This window comes from Dermacentor andersoni, chromosome 1 (assembly GCF_023375885.2).
Source record: "Dermacentor andersoni chromosome 1, qqDerAnde1_hic_scaffold, whole genome shotgun sequence".
Taxonomy (NCBI): Eukaryota; Metazoa; Arthropoda; class Arachnida; order Ixodida; family Ixodidae; genus Dermacentor; species Dermacentor andersoni.
In genome coordinates this window covers 172399261-172423771 of record NC_092814.1, presented here as the reverse complement: position 1 = coordinate 172423771, position 24511 = coordinate 172399261, and the positions used below count along the sequence as shown (strand labels likewise).

Here is a 24511-nt window from a genome sequence, read left to right as displayed (position 1 = left end):
AAAGGTGAAGATACAATTTACAGGAAACATGAAGCATGTGCAAATGAACAGCTCTTTTATTTATGTTAAAACAACCAGACAAAAGCAAAGCAGCATCGGAAGTATATGTACCATTGCCTACAGACCACACATAACGAGGTTTTACGCCTTTCCATCTAGCGAGTCCGTGATGAAAACAGATGGAACTGAATTGCCTCTCAAGCTTGAGCCGTGTTTGAGTAACTGTTTGTGCACCTAAAAACGCAACATTATTGCTTGTATTTGGTTCCACGTGGTATTTCAGCAACACAAAACTGAAGAAACAACAGAACAAAATGAACTGTGTCTGGCAGCGGCTGTGCTTGAAGCGCCCTGCCTGTCCCTCACATGCCATTACATACACGGTGCCACCACATGAAGGTGCCGCCAATCCAAACTCATCCCACACCCAGAGCCTATAATACTGTGTTGCTTATGTCGGCACAGTATGGCTTCATTTTTCAAGGCCTGCACAAGTTAGCTTAAACACCCTGTACACACTCAGTAGTCCACTGTTAAAGGGAACAGCGGAGTGCATGGTGTCTGCTCGGCGCCACCACTGGCCGGCAGCTGCAACGAGCTTTGCGTGGGAGCAGTGAGCGCTGTGGGCGATGCTCTTTTGTCATCTGCTACCATCTGCTGCCACGCTTCGGATTGCCGTTAAGCAAGCAGCTCACATTGTACATTATTTGAAAGCAGCCACTTTACTTCCAGTTAGAAGAAAAGTGACTGGATTGATCTATAATCAGATAAATGTCGCCCTACACATCAACAGCAATGACACTGCTGTCTTTTGTTTGCCTTCTCTTTTCATAAAGAATTGCCTACTTCATGAAATTATATAAATAATATTAATTACTTATATAATTACATATGTATTATGCATTAGTACACGTGAGATGGGCACTGCCTGAAAAGAATATTCTCTAATATGGCTGTGCCACAAAAAGACATCCGTAAAAAAAATTCTGATGTTTGTGTGTTAAGTTGAAACGGAAAAAATATCTGCGAGATAATATTTTGTATTTTGCCTCGTCTAGTTCTCTTTCACCTTTGAAACGGCTGGCTATCAGAGCATGACCATGCAGTGTGCGGCCAACTTTAAGAATGTGTGAATGGCTTGCTTCACGACGACCTGAAGCACGGCAGCAGACGGTAGCAGAGGAAAAAAAAGCACCGCCCACAGTGCTCACTGTGCCTGCGCAAAACTCGTTGCAGCCACAGGCGGGTGGCACCGAACAGCATTCCAGTGTTTTATTTAAAGGGAAACTCCGTCGCGTTTTTGACCATCTCAAGATAATGTAATATTTAGGTTCCCGAGACCCCCTGTCACATGTCTGATAGTAAAATTGTTCCGCAAGTTCGAAAATAATTTTAAATAAGCAAAAAAGTGCAAGAATGAAACCGAAACTTAACCAAGCAGCCGAGCGAACCTCTTCGTGTGACGTCACAAGAGATACATCAGCGGGGAAGGCGCGCAAGGCGTGCCGGTCTTGCCTTCAGGGTGAACGAAACCAGCGAAGAGCAGGCGCTCGGCTGATTCGTGACTGTGCCAGACCTTCGGGTGACAATGTCAGCTTCACCAGCTTGTCGGATCTGCCAAACAGTGACAGCTATGATTCTGACGAATTCAATAGCCACAAATCGCCGTTCGCATTTGACCCGCCACCACAAGAGCCAGCACCCATGTGCAACATATCGCACTGCGACTTGAAGACCAAGGGTAGCCCTAACCACTGATTTTATATGCGCTGCTTTCTATTTTAGGTGTTTTACCCCTTCTCAAGGAGGCGCTTCACATTCTCACTATAATAGTATGTAGAGCACGACTTTCCGCATTTGTATTTCGCAAGAATGCTGCTGACAGTCCCTAGCACCGACTGATTCATTTGTTTACATGGACAGGTACATCGTCTGTTTGAGATATGATGCTAGCTGCTCATTGGTGACATCAGCTAATGTCAGAACATATCAAAACACACCGAATTTGTGCATATAAGCACCGTTGCAGCACTCTGAGTTGCGCTGGTATGAGTGACCATGCACTTTTGAAAACAGCGAGCGGGGGACCGTGGTACGGAAGCGTTATGTGGGCGTGTTATGTGTTATGTTATCATTATTCATATTCTCTTCATGCACACAATTAATGTGTTGCATAATGTAGGCATAGATTAGGATTTAGCCCGTATGATAATTCGTTTAGAGCAGTGGTTCTCAGCCATGGATGTGTCGGGGACCCCTCCTGGACCGATGGAAATGATGGAGGACCCCTTGCAGTGGGGAGGAGATGGTTTAGATTAACACAACATGCGGTGTGAAACAGGTGTCATTTATTGCTACCTGGCAAAGAAGGTTCAAACAAATGTGCCACATCAGTTCAATCTGGACAGCTTGTCAATACGTGGTGCAGTCACGTTTCAGCAGAGTTGCATATCTGCAGCCACATTCCACCTGTTTCTGCACTTGCTGTTCAAGTATGCAAGCCTGGAAAAAGCATGCTCACATGCATATGTCACAGGAAACTGCAACAAAAGCTTTACAGCCATCTCATGTAAAAGGGGAAACATTTCTGCAGTCGCCAACCAGAATGCCTCAAGGCTTGCATTAATCTCGTCCGGGAAATTTTAAAAAAATGCAGCTATGGCTTTCACGAACCCCCATTGAGAACCACTGATTTAGAGAATGTGTAGTTTTCTCGTGGAAATTCCAATGCTAATACTGACGCTGTTGGTATCTGAACAATGCGGTTGTTCACGTTGCTGTATTGAAAGGGCTTCCGCTTGCTGCCCATTTGAGATATGAGGCAAACAGTTTACCTCGGAAGCTAAGTAATGAGTCATCATAACAATATGTAAAAATACAGCCGTGTACATAGTCAGATTTAATTTAGGAAAGGGCTAGCGTGTGCGACTGGCTGCCTTTGAGAATGGTAATGTACCGATGTTGATAGCACACCCGCATCTTAACTTCTAGCTTTTTGCATGTATACTGTACAAAATGAGGAATGGTTTATTTCAATCTGTATAGTCAAAACTGAACTACAGAAGCAGTTTTCTTCATTCTGTTGGCTTAATTAGATTCAGGTCAGTCACTCGGTTCCCTCAGCAGTAGACGCACGAACTTGGCCACTGTGATAGGCTTAACCTCAGCTGAACGTGATCGGCATCGGCTCAAACTGTGTGTGCAGATGGCAAGGGCTGATGTACGTACAGCCTACAATGCAACACCACTTGCCTACCATCTCCTGCCCTTCCACACAGAACGTAACTTTTCATGACAGCAACTTGTCACACTAAACACTAGCTCATTATCTCTAGCTCACTCCTCAGCCTTGTCGTCTGCCATTCATTCCCAGCATGCTCTGCATATATCACCTTTTACGTCGTAACGCAATGTGGCCAGTAGCTGAGGAGCAGGCAAAGCAAGTGGTACATGGGAATGAACAAAATTCATTTGTAAAAGATCTGCACAACTCTCAAGCATGATGTTTTAAAGAAATTATGGTAAGTATGCAGGAGCACTCAGTAAATTTCATTCAGATCCGTTGACCTAAATTGCTGGAGTTGCCCTTTAACAGTAGACCACTGTATACATTCCATACTTTCTGGACTATAAATATAAGTCGCATCCCCCACGTTTTGCAATATATATATATAAAAAAAAAAGTTCGTATAGTAAACATTTGTTAATTTGATTATAGCCAAAGGTCCCGGCCAGTTCCGATGCATTTCTATTGGCCCAAGCTTTTGTTGTCTCAATCCTAAAATTGGCCTTCACTGGATAATTCGAACTTGCACGTGCTTTTGCATGACCCCTAGGTGACTGCAATAGCAACCCCTTTATGGCAGCATCTTTCTCAGCAGAGCTTAGGGGACAGTGAATGTGTGGAACACACACCATCTCCCGTCGACAACGCCTATTTTCGACCTGCCCTAGCGAAATTTTCAAGCGTGAACCTTAGCTTACAATGTCTGATTATGGTATTTACCGAACTCTAACACTAACCTTTCTTTAAAGAAAATTGGGCCGAAAATTGCCTGTACAGTTAATTGCCTGCACATGATACCAAAACTGCCTCAGGGGCATTCAGGTGCATTGCCACATATCACAGTGTATTGTGATGAAGCTGGCTCTAAAACTGGCCACCGTTGTGTAACATATTACACCCTTGCCCATTTTACTTGCTACAAAAATCAGGTGCGCTTAAGAGTTCTACTTTGTTTAGGAGCTTTAATGTCATTTTTGCATTAGTAATCTGCTTTGGACACATTGAAAGTGCGTGTGCATTTGATTTGGGGACGTGCTAGAATGAGCGGTGTGTTGATGTTCTTTTTCTGCATCTTGTTTAATTGGACCCACCAAATAATTGGATCAGTTTTCTTGGTTCCGCCAGCATTTAATTAACAGAAGTCGACTGTACGTAAGTAGCATCTAATTATAAGACGCGTCTACCGTATTTTTGCGCGTATAACCATTCCCAAATTTCAAAAAAGTTAGATATAAAATCGGGATGAGGGTTATATGTGAATTTCTCCATGAAGCCACAACTCAAGGCAAGGTTCTCTGCCATTCAAAGTTCTGTTATCTCCTAGGGAACCCCACCCTCTCCTCACCTCTGTGGGTTGAAGCTCCCTTCTCACCTCTTTAATGGTTGACCATTCTCCTCCTCTTTATGGGTCGCCATTTTGCGCTTAGTAATTAGCGAATAGCTCACGTGGTGCCAGCAAACTCGTGCGTCACCTGTTCCCACGGCGCTCTTTTCGTCCATGCGAAGCACTTCGCGATACGGCGGTGAGCTGAACCCCATTGAGATTTTTGGCTTGGTCTTGTTTGCTCCATCACCGTTGCCCATATGAGGGCTGCTCCATTCGCGCTGTCATCTGCTGTCGTGTGAATGCTAGCTGCAAAGTAATCTGATTCACGTCACATATCACATGACTGATTTGACCGTGACAACCCAGCCTTGTCAGCATCGCTGAAGAATGGGGGAACAGAGCTGCTGGCTGAAGATACGACGTGGAAAAGTCATGCATCCACGAATGGAGACTGTTTTTGCAAAGATTTGAACATTGTTGTATGCAGTTATTTCTACAGATCATGTGCACGATTATATATTTTTCTTTCCAGACTGTTGTGATTTGGGGGGGGGGGGGGGGTGCGAGTTATACGCAGAAAAATACAGTATTCTAAGGCAGTCAGCATGATGAAGCGTGATTATGCACCCTTCTACGTTCACCATAAAAATGCTGTGCTTAGTCATTTTGTGCCGCTGAATTTCCGTAAAAATTTTTGTGAGCCACCAAAAGCTGAAAAAAAAAAGAAACTGATCAAGACTCCTTTTAGGGACAAAAGATCAAGCTTTATTGCACTTTACTTGAAGCCATTGAAGGCCTCATCCGTCGACGCAGTCAAAAAGTTCAGCTACTTCAGCGGGCAGTATCACTGGGTCAGCATCATCAGCCACTGAATAACTTTTGCAAGATGTTGTAGACACATCGCTGGCATTGCCTCTGCGGTGTAGGATGCCTGGGGAAAAATAATGCTCATATTGGTCGTGCCAGCGTGCATTGTTTTATGAATATATAAACTGCACCGTAGAAAATTTTGTGGAAAAAAACGTGACTTTTTTGTCTGGAAAATACAATACATAACATATAAGTACTTGTTGCTACTTGTAAAAGTGAGATACAATAACTAAAAGCATTTCTGCCTATTTGGGCTAGGTTCCTCCAAACTCGCCCCTTGAAGGGACACTGCTAGTACAGTTGATGCTGAGACCTGAACATCACCACGAGCTTCGAGGATTCCTGGTAAGTTGCATAAGCTTTCGGTGTTCTTAAAGAAGCAGTAGGTAAGAAAGTCTGATTAGACATTGGATTGAAGTGAACCAAGTCAGCAAAGATGTCAGAACACAAAATGATTTCGTGTTGTGCATCTTTAGGGTTCATGTTCATTTTGAGAGATGCTTTTTAATCAGTCATGTATCAGCTTGCTCAAGTCACAATTCCCCAGCAGCAGGTGCATATACACTGCAGTGAACGATTGATTATTCAGACCCTGGTAATTCGGACATGGTTGATTGTTTGGACAGCCTTACAGCACTGCCACTAGCCCCATAGACTTAGTGTATTAGGACGACCGAAATTTCGGACACAGTACAGCGCATTGTATGATAATTTGAACTCTGACTGCACGACCATGCGTCAATATGGCCACCGAGTGGAGCAAGATGGAAATATTTTCATTTTGAGGTTTCTCCGACCATGTCGCCGGTGCTCCACAAAACTAAATCTAGTGAGGCCTAGTCGGTCTTGTAGTCGCCAATGAGAATTCAGTGCATGCATTCATTGTACTTTCATCTATCTGTAGTGACAGCATGACAATGGTCGAGATACGGGCTACGATATTGTAACAATGCTTTCCGCTCGATTTTACACCACTCTTACCATCCACTTAATAAAGCTTATTCTTGGGCATGTTGGTGGGGTTTACTAAACAAGTGGTTTTCGGTTGCTAGATGGGACATACAAAATTAGACACACACGCACATTGGTACCTTGTGTGTGTCTTTCCTTTTGTACGTCTCGTCTAGCGCCCAAAAACCATGTTTAGTTACCATCCACTGTTGTGGCTGGCTGATCTCGTCGATAACGCGTGCAGAGCATAGCACTGTCCACTGATTAAATGTGAAAATCGTGAAAAGGAACAGCATAAAAGGCATTGCTAGAAAATTGCAGCCATGGAATGTCTAGGCCAAGGACAAGAATATGTGCTTGCAGCAACACGCGTTGACAAACTTGGGTGGTATTGTTGGACAATCACTTTTGAAAGAGACTTTCATTTTCACAATATTTTGTGTGCTTGGCACTGTGCCAAGGATGATAGCGGTTGTATACGCCGATGCGTCTTGCTCTAGTCACGCTATAGATAGCGTGCTGGCACTGCGCCAAAAATGCTGTCGCTGCTAGACGCCGATGTGTCTTGTGCTATAAACTGAAGGTATCTCCTAAAGTGATGATCCAAGAATATGGCACACCTTTTCTGGCTATATCTAAAATAGTCGCTGATTTTTGGCTGAATCTGGTATATTGGATTAGATAATTTGGACGTTTTGGCAGTCCCCAATGTCCAAATTATCAATCGGCGACTATAGTGTTAGAAAGTCGCCATTGTCATTATTTTTCAGAAGTAGAGGGTCAAGGAAAAAGCCATGAGGATGACTTGAATACCTCAAGCTGTCAATGCAGCACTAAGTCAGAACATTGTGATGTGCAGTTGTTAATACAGTATCATGAAAGCACCACTCTAGTGAGCAGTGAGAAAACATATCATGCTGTACAGAATATATATTTGGAATCGCAAGCACCCTTACACTGCATAAAAAAAAAAGTATGGAAATTTTAGTTCAGGGCAAAGTCTCCAACTATGAATTAGCGTGAAACTAAGAAAGTGTAACATTCTCAGGTCAACAAACACACTAGCAGATTGAAATGTCAGATTCATATTGCAAAGGATTTGAGGTGTAAGACTAAGGGTACGTATATATCAAGACATTTAGAAACCTTTGCAAAGTACATTTCAGCATTTTGAAAGGTAGCTTTGCATTCCATTCAGTGGCTTTAATTACCATGTTCAAAAAATGTTGGAAGTGCCTGTTAAAGGGGCCCTGAAAACACTTTTCTTACTAATCATAGAATGACTCGCTATTAAATTATGTCTCCTCACGGATCTCCTGTCGCAAAATGTTTTTGAATCGTTTAAGCAAAATCGAAGTTAGACGTAGTTTTCGGACCGATCAGAAGCTTTCTGTCTCCTCTCATTTCTATTATCACACTGGAAGCTACAGAGGAAAGACAGCAAGAGGGCGCAAGGAAGCAATGCCCCAATGGTCCCGTCCAAAGGTTGAACACGAGACGGCTCATGGCAGCGCCCCATCACGGCCAGATTATCTATGCTATGCTTTTCATCTCCGAGGCCATGCACAGCTGATGCAGCAATGTGCAATTGTGGTGTTTAGACCAGTAGTGCAAAGATAAAATGGTTTTTCTGTCTTTTTGAGATTGCAAACATATATTTTTCACTTAGCTCAAATGAACAACAATCACTAAGTATGTTCTTATGATCATAAAATCAGCCAATAGCTGTTGTGGGTCCAGCTGCTTGGGATGATTCTGCATGACAACATTACTGGAAGCGAGAGCGAGCGATTTATCACTGCTTCTGACACGAGATTGTAAACTTCCTGCTGTATGCAATGCAATAATATTTGGTTCACATGTTCACAGGAGCCTCATTAACAGATCGGCAACATTTGTTTACTATGCTCAAAAGATGTTTCAAAGCCCCTTTAATGCTAATGACTCATAAGCTTTATGCTTGGTGTATAAATAAGTACTGCACCTGATTGTGGAGCAAGCTTTGTTTATGGTTACCCATCGTAAGCTTGCAATATACCTTGTGTTATTGTAATTGACAGTGCAGTGGACCCCACGAAAAATAGTTAAAAAAATCAAATTGACTAATAAATGGAACAAGGGTACAAACTTTGGTTTGCCACCCAAAGGCACAACACTAACAGACATCGTGTAAACAGAATGCTTTATTTAAAACTTCACTTTAGAAACCGAAACTACCGTCTGCCTCATCAACTGTCATACCAGATATGAAGCAGGAACAGTTTAACAACCATGTTAATTGATGACGCTAAATAGTTGAAAAAAATTCTGGTCTATTTGGTAGTTGCAGGCAAGTGAAAGCAAATTAAGGATCCAAAGTTGCAACAGTATTTTCACCATCAACACGTCACTAGGCAAGAGCAAACCATTGAAGACATTAACGCAAAGGTTGGTGGCAAAGATCATGATTCTAGTGAGGACGACATATATATTACTGTCCCAGTCCGCATTACTGTTTCAGGCCAGACGGCAAGACATGTAGGTGAAAGTCGGCAGTGCTATTCTCGATGCAAGAGCTGTGCAGAATTCTTGCATACTTTATTCAAAAGGAGCTGTGATGTTTAAAGTTCAATAACATCTTTTTCACTGCAGTAAAATTAAAATACTCAACACTTTTCAATGGAACTGCTGTACCATTTATCCCAAGCTTATTTCATAATAACACACTTATTTCTTGAAGATGTATTAAAGGTGCATGATGGGACCTGTTGTGGTTGTTTTCTTGTACTTATCCCATCAAGCTGCTTCAATATACCTTCAAAATGAACCAACTCGCCCAAGTCAAGTTGTTGCTACTTTTTTTTTCTGTTTTTAAGTGGAGTCTGCTGTTGTTGCAATGTTGTAACAACTTCACTAGTTCTAACATGTTCCAATTTTTTTTTTAGTCCATGTTTGAAGAAGTGGGAGGATTTGGTGCATGGCACAGACGGTGGTGTGTGCTAGCTGAGAACAGACTGTCCTACTGGCGCTACCCTGAAGATGAAGGCAGCAAGGCAAGTGTGAGATTAACTGTTCCTCCTCCTGAAATTTTATAGTATTACAAGAAGGTTTCAACAGCTTGCTTTAAGGTGCATATTATATTAACTTGAAGTTAAGCCACCACACACTCCCCCGCCCCTAAAAGAAATGCAGCTTTAAAATGCAGAGGGTGCTTAGAATTCAATTGAGTGAGGCATGCTTACATAAGCAGTCAGTATCCTGCTAATGGCACAAAGTCAAACATTCCGTAATTAAAGAAAGGCAAGTTATCTATTTCATTCATCCAAAGAATGTGCTAGCCATTTAGAGCAACTTTGTATATATTTTTAGGCGTGTGGATATAAACAAAGCTTGTAACGTACATATTTATGGGCATTTAGGCAATGTGCACCAGACTGCACAGCTGATAGTTGTACAGTTTGATCATAACTTATTTTAAAGATTGGTTTGTGTACGTTCAGTTCATGCCCTAGAACTGCTGGCCACATTGTGCTTCCTGCTTGTGATGTCGGCGTAGGAGCTGCACCACTTTTGTCAACATCTGGCATCTTGAAAACTATGTGTGCGCGACCCTTATCTCTAAGAGTTACTGTGCTCAACTTTACTCCAGGCATTAGGATTTCTAAAGCAACATTACCTTATAAAGAATGCTTTATTTGCTTTTTTGCCAAGAAAAGCTATGCAACACAAGAAGGTTTGAAATTCCTTGTAATTGAACACACTGTCCGAATTTATTTTTTATTCATTCTTTTGGACAATACCTAGAATTGCCCACGGGTCAAAGCAAAAGAATGTTACTGGCCTTCTGACAATGGTCCTTCACCTGCTTGGCAGTAGGGTAGCATCAGTTTTGTACAGAAAAAAACAATCATTCACTGAGTATAATACCAGACATAGTAAACTTTGCATAAATAAACAAGATTCATTTGTAAGAGTGTGCAAAAAAAAATGTTTTCCATATTATTGCTGGTGTTTTCATTCATATTAGCTGTTTACTGTAAACAGCAAAAGAAAGGGGGGGGGTCCAATAAGGCAACAGCTGTGTATTGTTGTTGTGTGAGTTTCATGATCCAGCAAAACCAGTGCAGCACTACGTGGTAACGAAGCACGGGCACCGCAGAGTCGGGCAAAAACAAAGCCTTTTAACCACCCCTGTCATTGTCAAGGGTAATATTAAAAGTTATTTTTTTCTAAGAATTGAATAGAATTAGACAAGTAGCATTTTCAACGTCTTATAATGTAATGCAACATTTTTATTGTGAGTGGTTGAGTACTAGTGACATTTACAATGAGGAGTGTCTACTTCATCGGGCTAGTACTTGAATACCCTCGGGGAGTCTCAAATCGTGTCCTGCGTTTACAGTAAAACCTCTTCATAACGAAGTTGAAAGGGGGTCATAATTACTTCATTATAACCATAAGTTTGTTATAACCACTATCCATTTCTATCCACAATTAGCAAGCAAGAGAGGATGTACTCACCACCAAATCTCACAGCAGCCCACCACGCGAAAAAGAAAACGGCCGTCTCACGGAAAAAAACAAGCGAAAAAAAGACAATAAGGAATTGCTACTCTATTCACGCCAAACGATTCATCACTGATCGATCAACAGCACACCAGCTGGCAGCTCACTTCGCAGAAAAAAGTTCCTGATAGATTTTTGCTGCGTCTTCTTCAGGCGAATGATGGCTTTTTTCAGCTGCAGCCGCTATTTCGAGTTCATCCTCGGCATCATTGTGAGCGGCAAAGAAGCAGTGCAACAGGTCTGCCGCATCCAGCGCTTGTGCGGGCATCGGTACATCGGGTTCGCCAATATTAGGCTCTGAGCTGTCGTGGACACATTCGTCACTGTCGTCATTAGGCACCTGCGTCACCGCGTGCACAATTTCCGCCTCCGTTAGCTCTTCTGTTGTCACCGCGTCAGCATTGGCACTGACGTACGTGCAGAAGGTGTTGCAGTCGGGCACAATGCCGGCGTCAAGGAGAGCGTCCCACGACGCCAGGGCTTGGTCGCCCGTGGCACCCTCATTGGCGGCAGCACCGAGATTTTCGCTGTAACCCCCGCTGCTGACGCCAAATGAGGCATGCCAGAAGCAATTGGCGATCGTGCTTGCCGGTACAGCCATCCAAGCAGCCTGTAGCATCTCGAGCGCCATGTACAAGTCGATTGTGGACTCGCGCTTCATGCTCATATTGAGCAGAATCCGGATGATTACACGCTTGCGGTAGCCCGAGTTAAACTTCATGATAACTCCTTGGTCGAGGAGTGGCACAACTGCAGTGTAGTTTCGTGGCAAGAAGCATAGCTCGATGTTTTTGAGCACAGTGGCAGTGTGGTGGGCCGCGCAGTTGTCCAGTACGAGGCATAACTTCCGATTCGGCTTGCCCAGCCGCTCGTCCCACTCCCGCAGCCATTGTGCAAAAATTTCTCTCGTCATCCTAGTCTTACGGTTGGATACATAACTAACTTGGAGCTTTCGTTTGCCTTTGAAACATCATGGTGACGCACATTTGCCGACTACGAGGGCCGGCACCTTTTACGACCCATCCATGTTGGCCCAAAGCAACACGGTTACGCGGACCTTGCTCTGCTTACCGCCCTGGCAGCGTTCACCTTTGAGGGCCAAGGTTTTTTGCGGCAGCATCTGGTAGAACAGGGCTGTCTCATGCACGTTGAACAAATCCTTGGCACTGTATTTTTCTAGCAGCTGTCCAACGTCTGTCTCCACCCACGCCACTGCAGCTTTGCGGTCAACAGACTGCGCTTCCCCGCTGACAGCCCTGCCAATGATGTCGTGGCACTCCTCGAAACACTGCAGCCAGCCGACACTCGCCACAATATCGTCATGCCCTATGGTGCATGCGAAGTCCCTCGCTTTGCGCTGCAACAGTGCCCCACTCACAGGAGCGCCGCTTGCTCTTGCGTCCAAAAACCACTTGAAGACCGCCTTCTCTACAGCTTCGAAAGCGGGAGTTCGCAGCTTCTTTCTGTCGCCTTTTACACCATGTCGGCAGCGTTCTCAACACTATGCCGAAGTCTTCGGCCACTTTTTCTTCTTCATGCCGGACTCGACGGCTTTCAGCATAGCCACCTTCTGCTCGATTGATTTCGTTTCGCACGAAGGAACCAATAGAAACACTTATATTGTGGATGCACACGGAGGCAACGACAAGCAACAACAAAACCAGTCAGCGGCGCCCCACGCACGCAGCAGAAGAGCGGGCGGGTCCACCAGTTCCACAGGAAAGGGGAGACCGGGAGACGCGAACGTCACACACTATAAGACATTGACCTCACAGGTACCAAAATGGTCAGTAAATGCTCATTGTGCAAAAAAAAATTGCCGATGATTACGTTACTTGCTAATGCGAAATTTGAGCACAGCTCTTCAGCTGTTTTGGCTTTTCTATATACTGAGGCAAATAATTCGAGCAAGACATGTATGTACAGTTACAACATTTTATTCTTCACTTCTTCAAGAAACACTCCACTCCCAGTTCTTGATTGTCATGAAGATAGTTTTGTGGTCGGAGAAATAGATGGATATATGCTAGACTTGCTGCACCAATGCTTGGTTCAGCGTAGCACACTTCTGGATTCTGGCGGTGACGGCGCTGGGCCTCTGCTCGGGCAGCTCATTTAGCAGCAGCGGCAGACAAAGGACTTCCACTGGTTGCCTCGCTCAGGGCTCAGAAAGAAGTCGCTGAGAATAAACTGCTTATATAGGCAGATGGATTATATTATAATATAAACCGTCTGTAAGCCTTGGGCAATCCGTCTGGTGTGGAACATTTCACACCAGCCGCCGCAAACGGAACATAGCTTGGCACAGCTGCCTCGCTTATCGGAAGGTTGCAGGAAGCAGCGTGTAGGCGCATAGGAACGTTGCGCGGCGAAGGTATGGCAGTGACTGACTGACGCCGCTGACGCTGCTAGCGAGTCAGCTGAAGGTGGCTTTGCGTTTCGGCTTGGGAAGCATGCACTGTGATCCACTGATACCGAGCCGGCGCTTCGGCAACCGTAGAACACCGTGTACTCCTGCGCGGTCGCCGCTACGGAGGAGACGAGGGGGGTAGGGGGTACACGCGGTGGCGAACGACGGTGGCAAACGGCGGCGGCTATGCATTTCGGCTTGGGCAGCAGCACATAATCGAGATCAGCCGCCACTGAGCCAGCGCTCTGATTGCCGCCGCATATGAGTGCCATTGGAGGAGGAGCGAAGAGAGCAGGGCTCGTGCCGTGCATGACAGATTACGCCAGGAGCATGTGCAGCTAAGCAGCGCGCTGGCCCCGGCTACAGAGCTGGTTATGGTGTGGCACGACGGTGCCGCAAAATGAAGGAACGGGTGCCAAAGAGCTGCGCTTTAAAAAAGGTTCGTTATACCCATTGTGAGGAAATTTTAGCTTCATTAAAACAAGGTTTTCAATGCATGGGCATCTATCGGAATTTCAAGGAGAATCACGATCACTTAATTATATCCATTAGTTTGTTATATCCCATTTCATTATAATGAGGTTTTACTGTACTTCATTTTCTCAATTAGTAAAGTATTGTTCTCAATAATATTGATGCCTCAGACATTCTTTGGCATTAATCTACCACTTCAGCTGGACATAATTTGCCTTTAATGTCCCTATTTAAGCAAAGTACAGAAAACGGTATGCTTCTGTTTTGTCTGCAGGAGTTAATGTTGTAAGCTGTAATGGAACTACGAACTTACCCTCATTGGTAACTTGGTAAAGACATTGGATGTAAAATTTTAATAATCACAAGGCATGATTTTGCATACAATTTCACCCAAGCAGTTTAGTATGTGCCATGGTGCATATTAATTTGAATAAACTTGTAGCCAGCTCCCCATTCATCTTTAACCATTTAAAAAGTTGGTATGCACCATTAGTATGGGATTATAAAAGGGTGTTTGGATGTGACAACTTATTTCATGTAGTCATGGGCAAGATTTGAACCATAAGGACATTTGTGTATTTCTGCAGTCCTTGTGCAGAGCCTCAGTTTGTGTTAGACATCCACAGGCATTATTTTTCAGATTTCCTATTTATGGTTCTGCATATTAGGCTTTTCAATGTAGAGATCCTTAGGTCTTCTGTTTTAATATATTCTGTGGTTTTTAATGGACGAACTAATATTTGCCTACTCTTAGTCATATTATGTAACTGTCGGGCCAGAAGGTGAAAGTCGTGTGCACAAAATCCCTGCCTGTGTAACTTTAGCATCATACTGAGCATAAGACTCAGTTCACTGTATTCAGCATGTTGCACGAGTTCTCTTCTTTTCGTCTTGTACCTTGTGCACACAAAGCGCGTTATGAACAAGGCAACAGAGTGAATAATTAGTTCTAGGTTTATGGTAATGTTCATGCTAATGCCAATTTAGCATGGGTTGTCTCCATATTTCTTATTTCCAGATTTCAATGCATGCCAATACTAAGCAGGCATTAGGTTGCAGATGACAGTAGTACATGCCTTTTGGGTACTTGCCTTTTGCTTTCTTTTCATCAGTGTGCTTCATCATTAGGCACTAATTAAATAGACAGTCAGTGCATGCATACTATTAGTTGTGCAATGAATGTATGGGTGTTGCTATACACTCTCATAAGCTGCTTGCAGCACTGCACTATGCTGTGTGCACATGCGATGTCCTTGTATGACATGTCCTTGCTATACCAATAACAGTCCCTTTGCAGTCATTACCTGTATGTGTACTCTACATATATATTTACTTGGATGTTTCTTTCTCAACTGAAACTGTACTTAGCTTTTGAGACACTGTAATTCAATACTCTTTTTTTTTTTTTTTTGCTAGGCAAGTATGTATGCACAAACAAAACAATTTTGTTTGTCTAAGGTGGAGAATGGAATAACATTGCCTATGATTGTTATTTAGCACCGAAATAGACTCTAGTAAGTTGTGATGACAGTGCTTTATGAACGTGTTCATTGCTTAGCAGTTGAAACGCAATAATCAGACCACATGGTGGCCAGCGCTTACTGCGCCACTAGTGAGCGCTAAGTGATTGTTGGGGGACCAAATGTAGTCATAATGCATCGAAAAGGCTCTCACTTTTATTGCATATCATAATGCATCAGCTCGGTGTTCCCAGCACCCACCGGTGGTGCGAAAAGTGCCGGCAGCCATGCGCCCCGAGTATTGCATTTCAATCATTGGGCACTGTTAATGGTGCAGAAGACTGTCCTGTGGCAGTGCAATGACTTTCATACAAATGGCACAGAATGAACTTTCTGATGCTATACAGTGGAACCTTGGTGATATGAATTCAGCTGATACGAATTTTGTTGTGATACGAATTTTCAAAATTCCCTGGACAAAGTGCATTGTATATAATGTAAAAAAATTCAGATGATCTGTACACATTTATCACTTTGGTGCGGGTGATACGAACATGCGAGCAGCGAGCAGCCGATGGCGGTGTGGGCAGGAGGCCAGATGGGTCGGGATTTTCATTGCGGCCGTGGATGCTCATGAGCTCAAAAGCAATTAGTCCTCGCCGCCGATGGTATTTCACCTCTTGGTGTGTTTATAATAGCGGCGGGCGAGGTGCTGCTCTGAATGAACAGAACATTTCACCCCCTCTACGCCTGTCCGTTCTCCCTGACCCCTCCCATCTTTTATTTCCCTCTACCTACCCTCTTGCTGTCCCTTTCTTTTCCACTGGCTGCAGCTCGAGTGCTTCTAGCTTCCTTTTTAGTTTTTATATATAAACTGCAGCCGTGGCGGCAATCAAGCGTTCCCCCTTGTTTCTGACGTTGAATACTTTGATCATTTCACCTGCACACAAGGGATATGCCGCTGCGGATTGGCCCGTTCACTCTGCGGACCGGCCAACCAGAGAACATTGTGGCGGCTGTGGCAGCGGGCCGCTCGTGTGCGCGTGCCTGTTTCATGCATGCGTGTCTGTTCACAAGCATCAATCCTCAAGAGCCATGTCAGCCCCCAAAAGTATGATGAAGCAGAAGGCACTGTCTTTTAAAGAAAAACTAGAAATTTTGAAGAAAGTGAATGAGGAACCAAAGAAAAATTGCGCAGACCTCACCAAAGAGTTAGGCCTAGTGCCGTCTACTCTATCAAACCTTGTTAGTCAGTGCGACTAAATTATGCTCAATGTGCCGCGCTTTGGCATCAATAAAAAGGAGTCTAAAATTTCTCATCACCTCAAGTTAGAAGAGGCTTCTCTGATGTGGTTTAAAGAAGTGACAGCAGCTGGCGTCAGTGTTGATGCTGAAGTCCTACGTGAAAAAGCCACGGACGTAGCACTTTCGCTCAGCATAGAAGATTTTCAGGCCTCCGGAGGATGCATGTACAGGTTTAAAGCCAGGCATGGCCTTGCCTACAAGACCATCGACGGCGAAGCTAAGAAGGTCGATGCCTCCGCTGTTGAGAATTGGATAGAAGCAACACTGCCAGCGTTAATTGAGGGCTACGAAGCTCAAGACATTTTCAACATGGGCGAGGCTGAACTTTTTTACAACATGCAGCCCGAGAAGAGTCTGTGTTTTAAAGGTGAAGCCTGCCAGGGTGGGCAGTAGAGCAAATAGCGCATGACTGTGCTGTTCTCCGGCAGTGCCGATTGGAAAAGATGCAGCTGACAGTCATAGGCAAATCACAGAAGCCGCGATGCTTCAAGGTAGCCGGGCGGTTACTTCGCATCTATAAAGCTAACAAAAAGGCATGGATGACGTCATCATTGTTTTAACGCGACAGCATTAAGGAGCTCGTGTCGCAGAAAAGCCGGTGGCGCCGGCGGCGTTGGCCGTGAGCGATAAATCCCAGCAGGCACTTCATGAATAAAAAACAACTTGCAAGATGGGCTGGGTGGGAATCGAACCAGGGTCTCCGGAGTGTGAGACGGAGACGTTACCACTGAGCCACGAGTTCGATGCTTCAAAGCGGTACAAAAGCGCCTCTAGTGAACGCGGTGTTGCCTTAGAAACGAGCTGTTTCTAAGGCTCAGGCGTGCGTCGCTTGCTCAGGCGCACATTTCGTTGTCGCGCCGAACGCTGCGTTGCTCGACGCTCACCGCGTCCGATGCGGGGCGTGTAGTCGCTGCGATGTAGCGCGTCTTACACCCCTTGGCGGGTCGACGGGAACGCTGTCACGTTCCACTCTTGAAGGCGAAGCTTAAGGGTCCTCCAATTTTTTGCAGTTTGCTACCTACCTGATAGGAAGATGTCTAGTCAAAACAGGAAGATTGTATTGATTTTAGATCAATGCCCAGCACACCCAAAAGAGACGATGCTGTAGAGTGTGAAAGTTGTATTTTTGCCAGCAAATGCCACCAGTCACTTCCAACCGCTTGATGCAGTCATTATCAAGAATGTCAAGCATCATTATAAAAGCTTGTTGGTGTGACGTCTCCTGGCGAAAATTGACCGCAAGGACGCAAACCTGCAAATCAATCTTCTGGATGCCCAACACTTTATTGCAATGGCTTGGCATCGTGTGTTGCCTACGACAATTGCCAACTGCTTCAGCAAGTCTGGCATTTTCAAATCCAGTGTGGCCACCTCTTCACAAAAGCCAGATTTGCTCCAAGTTGAAAATTGGGACCTACTTGGCGTGAACTGTTCTGCCAACGACTTTGTGACCACGGCTGACGACCTCGCAACTTGCAGTCTGCGAAGCATTGCAGACATTGCGGATGATGTGAACACATCACAAGTTGAAGCCACGAGCAGTGATGATGATGATAACTACAACAGCTGTGATCAGCCTCCGACGGCAGCAGAAACAATGCACGCACTTGACATTCTGTGGCGCGTGGTTGCATCAGAGACTGTGCGCAAAAACACGTCTGCTCAGTTCTTTTCTTTCCGAAGTTCTTCGCCGGCTGACCTGGCAGAAAAGAAGACGCAGGCGGACATCCGGCACTTTCTTCCATGCAAATAAATCCCCTGTACATAAATCCCCCTTATTTTTTGATGATACAAATTTTCTGGTGACATAAATATTTTCGCTGCCACTTGAGATTCGTATCACCGAGATTCCACTGTATATCAAGGGTTGTCATGATCAAAAGCGACTGAGAAACTTAAATACAAAACATGATAGAAACACAATAGTATTACAGTCAACTTCAATTAATACAGGTGACAAGACTGGCGGAACTGATAGAATTATTCAGTTGAAATAAAAGAAGAGGCAGAAAAAACTTCAGACACAGTGCTGCCCCCTGCATTTGGCATTATGTACCCAATTCTGATGTGCCTTTAAATGTAATGTGCATGCAGTTCTTTGTGGGTTCATAGTATAAAAACAATGTGCACCCAGATTTAATGTTCACCTAGTTCTATAACCAAAAGAAAAGCCAAAGCATTGGAAGTTTACTGTCATACAGTTAATATTGCACCTTTTTTTTTTTTTTTTTTGCACAAGCAAAGTTGGCAAGTATTTGTACCTATGTGTGTCAATACTTTTGTCTGCCTTTCTTACATTCTTACTTGTCACATCTCTATAGCCACCTCATTGTCAGCTTCTGGTCATGGCAGAATATGGCTTCTCTCAAAATCAATGTTTTTCATTCGGAAATGTTCACTATATGCCGTCATTGAAACTTGCTTAGTAAGGATATTGGTTTCTTCTTATAGATGGTGTTGCAACTGTAACTAATATTTTTAATATTTCATAAAGAAAAATTCAGTGCATGAATTTTTGTGAAGTGTTGGCTTTGTTTTCATTATCCGCTACAAAAAAAAAATCCATCACTCATAGAAAATCACATCCTGGTGCTGGATTTTGTAATAACCCATTTTTTCTTCATGATTGGCTCAAGTCAAGCTGTATTGCCACTATTGGCTACTGGACAGGACAGATTATGTGGAAAGTGCTAGAAAAAAGAATCTTTAGGAAATACGGCCCCAGATATGCAGTGTAATATACCCAGCGTTCGACCAAACTAGCAATACAGAGAAGCGCAGCTCACAAATGTGCAACATGGTAATCAGGTAAGGAAACCTTAGGTTCTACATCGCTGCAAATAGCATGTGATATGGTGTGTGAAGCAGAGCTGATCCAGTTTTACGTTGTCAATGACTGCATACCTCTGCAACATGTTAGCAGTCACCATTTTCTCCAATAGTATTTAGAGAGCATTGCCAAAAATTTTTTTTAATTCAATGCATTTAAAAAGATTATCGTGTGCATGAGCTTATTTACACTATCTCTTTTTGTATGACTTCATTAAAATGGAATAATATGTTCGCATATTAGCTCAGTTGCATATGAATTGAATGATGAACGTAACCTTGCAGGTTTTGTTTCTTTACCTGTGATGTATTGAAAGCCTCCTCTTCAAGTAGCATGTTTACACCTGCAGGATGAGAAATTGTCTTGTGCTATTGTGATAGCATTACATGACAGTTTTCTTTAATTTTCTGCCTCTGCGGTGCCATGATGCAGGAACCAGTAGGTCGATTGGAGTTGAGCCAGTGCACCAGTCCAGAGGCACGTCTGGCATCACGTGACATATGTGCACGACCTCACACAATAGTTTTGCACATCAATGGCAAGGACCACCTGCTGTCTGCTGACACAAGGGAGGAGAGGCAGAACTGGTGCTCTGGTCTGACAAGTGTTTTGAAGAGCTTGCGTACCTGGGCAGGGATGGGAAACAACTGATATTTGAGCACTTTTGGTACCCCCTGATCATGTTGCCGCCTGCATGCAATCTGGCTAACTGAAGTGCTTTCCTGCGTCTTAGTCAGCTCTGGACAGTGCAAGCTTTCACTGTCGACAAGCTTGAACATTGTGTGTGGTCATCATGCAGGTGCCAGCATGGTAACACCAGCATTGATTTTAGCACTAGTATCCTAGAGTAGGCTTGCTCATTGCATGCTATATCATAATTTGCCACTGCATTACTGGTTTGCAGGTGCCATTTGCATTTACTTTTGTTTTGTCTTTAATTAATCAGATGGTGAACCTGGAAAAAGAAACTGCTAATGTTTGCTGAATATTTGCGAGGTTCGTTGGCAGTTTCTATTAAGTTAAATATTACAGGTTTTTTTATAAAGCAAGGCATGACTGTAATTGTTATTACAATTTGTGATGCTTTTTCAGGTAGCCTGGAAACCTGAAAACATTTTTGTTGTGTGTAGATGATCGTGCTAATACTGGCTTCAAGCTTGTGTAGTTGCCATTGGGTCTCTTGCATCCCTCCCACTCCTGATTTTATGTTCATGCCGTTTTCGTTTTACGTAAGATAAGAATTTAACCTTCTTTTAGCTTTAATTAGCTGACAGTTGTCCTATAAGCGTCCAGTCATGCATGAAGAGTTATGCAGGTCTCTCACTATATTTTACTAACTCAACATGGGCTTTCTTATTAGGAAACAGAAACAATGTTGTTTCACTACGTTTTTCCTTTTCAAGCTTGTGCTGTTTTTAATACTTGTGGACAAAAATTATTGTACTTAATTTGACTCAATCTCAGGCAACTTTGCATGCACATGCACTAAGGTGTGTAAAATGCAAGTATTTAGGTTTTATTGTAATTTGCAGCTAATTTTGGTCATGTGCGTTTACCAATAAATTATCAGTAACTAAAGTCACTATTTAAAAACATCTTTAAATAATAAAGCTATACAAATTGGTTTTGAGCTTATTTGCAATTATTTGTTTATAAGGAGTAATATATAGGCTGTTTTATAACACTTGCATGGGCCGGGTATGAAGCCTAAACTTTGCTCAAGAGAAACCACATGATATTGAGAAACTGGAATCATACTCGAAAACAGGATAGTAAAGCTCTATATTATGCGCGATTTCCATCCGATTAGCTCAATTATTAACAAAAATAGATCTGTGAGACACATCTCCCTTGAGTGTTTTAGAGAGCTCAAATATTTAAGCAACACAAGAACCAATGTCACCATTGTTTATTGGTGGGCAAAGTGGAATTTCAGCGTGCATCAGGAGCAGCACATCTTGACATATTTTGGCCTACGTATATTGTGCTAAATTCAAGGTACTAATGCTGCTACTCTCGTTCATTTTTGTGTGGATTACTTCTTTTGTCATTGTGCAGTTTGTCTTTTGTCAACAAACTCATTCATAACAGTGTTATGTAAATGGTTGAAGAAAGTGATTTTTTAATGTTTAAAGAAGAAAGGATTTCAATAATAGCGTGATATACTGTTAAAAGGAACACACAAGCACTTGATCATCAGCAAATCTTCCTCAGTTGCTTGATTGGAAGGGCTTCACTTTACAGTAGAGTACTTGTGGTAAGTGGCTCTGGTTGCTCTCTTTGAGCCTGCTAAATGCATTTACACTGCTTCTGGCAGCACCCACAGCTGAAGCAACCACAGCCCAATGTCTGATCCACGGCAATGTATCCTTTAACAATTGACTGCACTGTAAACCACCAAATGTATGTCATGTGCAAAGTCAGTGTTAGCAAACACTTGCCATGCCTCCTTGAGAGGCCTCTTGGTGCTGTTTTAAGAAATTTGGCATAATATGGTGTGTCATATTACGTGTAGTTTTATGGCAAATTCCATGATGCCAGGCTGCGATAACAAAAAAGGGTAAACCCTATGGCTAGAATGCTTCTGCTAGTTTTGAAAAGAATCAGCTCAATTTGCATGTAACATAAAAGTATGTTTAGAATAGCTGTCAGTTGGGCGTGTTGGTAAATGTTCATCATGGAGAAGAACTGCTAAAGCGGAGACTTGGGAAGTACACAGGAAGCACTTTGTCCTGTGCGCTTCCTACGTCTCTGTTTTAGCAGTGCTTTTCCATCATAAAAGTATGTATGTCTTTCATTTAAGGGTGTATATATAAGCTTTTTATTTTGCTCACCTGAAAGGTAGTCTTGTTTGCTTTTACCTTGCCTTAATTCGCATAAAGATGGTTTGTTGATGGTACAGTTAGTCTGACAAAGTATTTTAGGTCGAATCTGTATGACCACTTGTCTTTATTTGACATCCGGGCAGCATTGTGTTATTTCTGTAAATATTCATGGCTGATTAATTGTAAAAAACCTGGCTTACAAAAGTCAGTTTCTCTTGGCTGTTCAGTGAAGCTTGCAAATTGTGATTAGAATTTGATAACATTTAAAAATCAAAACAATTTGTACTTCACACACTAAATTAAAAGAGATATGCATGTGTGACATTTTATGCACCATGTTATTTCAGCAGCGTTAGGTTGATGTACTATTTGTCTGCTTTTATGCATTTAGTGTGTTTGGCATTTCTGCAGCTTTGGTGGAAATATTGGTGCAGCAAAAGATCAGTGAGCTACTTTGGCCGTTTAGAGACTGCTTGTTTTATGTTAATACTGACGAATTACATTGCAGAAGTAGGAGCACTATAATATGGTTACTTTCGCCAAACGGAATTTACTGTATGGTTTTATGATGCAGCAATGTTTACATCTTTGGAGCCTTGACTCAATGTAACACGAGGCTGTGGCCAGTGGTTACTGATACTTCCTGCTCACACATTTTTGTATTGGCAACCTCTAACAGAACATTTAGTGAATGGGGAATGTTGGTGTAATGTTTGTGTTTCTCTATTTAAGTCACCATTCAATTTTGCACTCTTGTGTGCCACATAAGGGTAAATATGTTGTGACTTTTTACTTATTCAATTGCAGTACTTTCTCTTTTCATATTATTCTCCTTGGAAAATGATGGAATCTTTGCAACAAAAATGCTCACTATAATTTTTTAAGACTTCCTAATTTCCTTGTAGTCAAAGTATTGTATATGTGGCTTGCAGCCACCGATTTCCCCTTTTGAATTGACTTAACCATGGTAAGGTAGCATCAAGTGGCACTTTTTTAGTCCCTCTTGTGTCTTTCTAGGTAGTGTAATTATTGTTGGTAAATGACAAAATCAATTTTATTTTTTTGTACTACTTACGGCACTTTAAACTATAGATTTTAATTGTTTTATTACATTTGGAAAGAACCTGGACAACACAGGGGGATGGACATGATATGCTACTGCATGCTTGATGTTTGTTTCCAAATAATGCTAATTATTGATTTTGCTTCAATTTCTTTATTGCTATCTTATAGCTTGTTCATACTTTTGGAAATGTGTAAGTAAGCATGATATATTTTTTAAATATCTTATTAAAAATTTTAGTTTGACGGTAATATCATTTATTTGAAACTGTATTTAGAATTGTGTTGATGCTGTCATGGTTACTTTTCTTTATTTGTTGTATTTGTTTGTATATAAACTGAACTACTTTATTACAACTTTGTTTTGTTTTTTGTGACCTGGAACTGTGGCGGCTCAGTGTCTTATGGCACCTAGTGCCAAGCACAGTTGCACCAAGTCGTGGTATCTGCACACCTGCATCACTCGTGGCTGGAGGGGGGGGGGTGCAAATACTTGAATATCACCGAATTGAATAGTGAATGTTTGAATAATTCGATTTGCAAATCAAATACAGTTAAACTTAATATAACAAACTTCAATATAACGGAATTCTCAATATAACGAAGTGCGTTGATATGCGATTTCAATATAACGAAATTTAACTGCCACCACAAAGGAATGCAGAGACAATAAACGGAAACTTCCGCGGACGCAGGTGGTCAAATGATTGAATTACAAGTGGCTATTTGCAAACGCACCTCTCCAATCGCACGCCGCTCTACAAGAGCGACCGCTGAAGTGGAGCCGCATCATGTTCCATATAAAGTCCAAGTACGATAAGATCCTATCGGGCCTCGCGCACTGTGTGCTTTAAGTGCGAGTGAAAGTGTGCGAAGTTAAGACAAAGATGGGGGGGGCTTCACGGGGGAGTGCCGCCTTCCCGCGCGAGCAAAGGGAAAGAGGGGGAGGTGAGCGAACAAGCTGTAGCGCGATCAAGCGCATGCGAGGGGGCGGAGTGGGGTGAGTGAGGGGTAAGTTGGCGCGCGTCTCGGCAGTGGCTGCGCATGGCTGTAAGCGCGGCTGAGCGCATACGGAGCCACTCACCCTGCTTTAGAGGTAATCTGCCACGTGTGCTAAGAGTGGGCGTGCCGAGATAGCGTGGCACCATGTAAACTGTCTTACCGCG

The 24511-nt window shown here is 43.1% G+C and overlaps 1 protein-coding gene across 2 annotated transcripts in view; it reads left to right on the top strand.

Moving 5' to 3' along the window:
• LOC126547442 (uncharacterized) overlaps nucleotides 1–23702 on the top strand; it is an 86399-nt gene extending 62697 nt beyond the window's left edge. For both annotated transcript variants that reach the window (XM_050195446.3, XM_050195444.3), the window contains exons 16-18: nucleotides 5742–5828; nucleotides 9359–9466; nucleotides 19891–23702. In XM_050195446.3, the coding sequence (XP_050051403.2) occupies nucleotides 5742–5828; nucleotides 9359–9466; nucleotides 19891–20109 (414 nt within the window). In that variant the 3' untranslated portion in view covers nucleotides 20110–23702. The remainder of the gene's footprint in view (nucleotides 1–5741; nucleotides 5829–9358; nucleotides 9467–19890) is intronic.
• The last annotated feature ends 809 nt before the right edge of the window (nucleotides 23703–24511 follow it).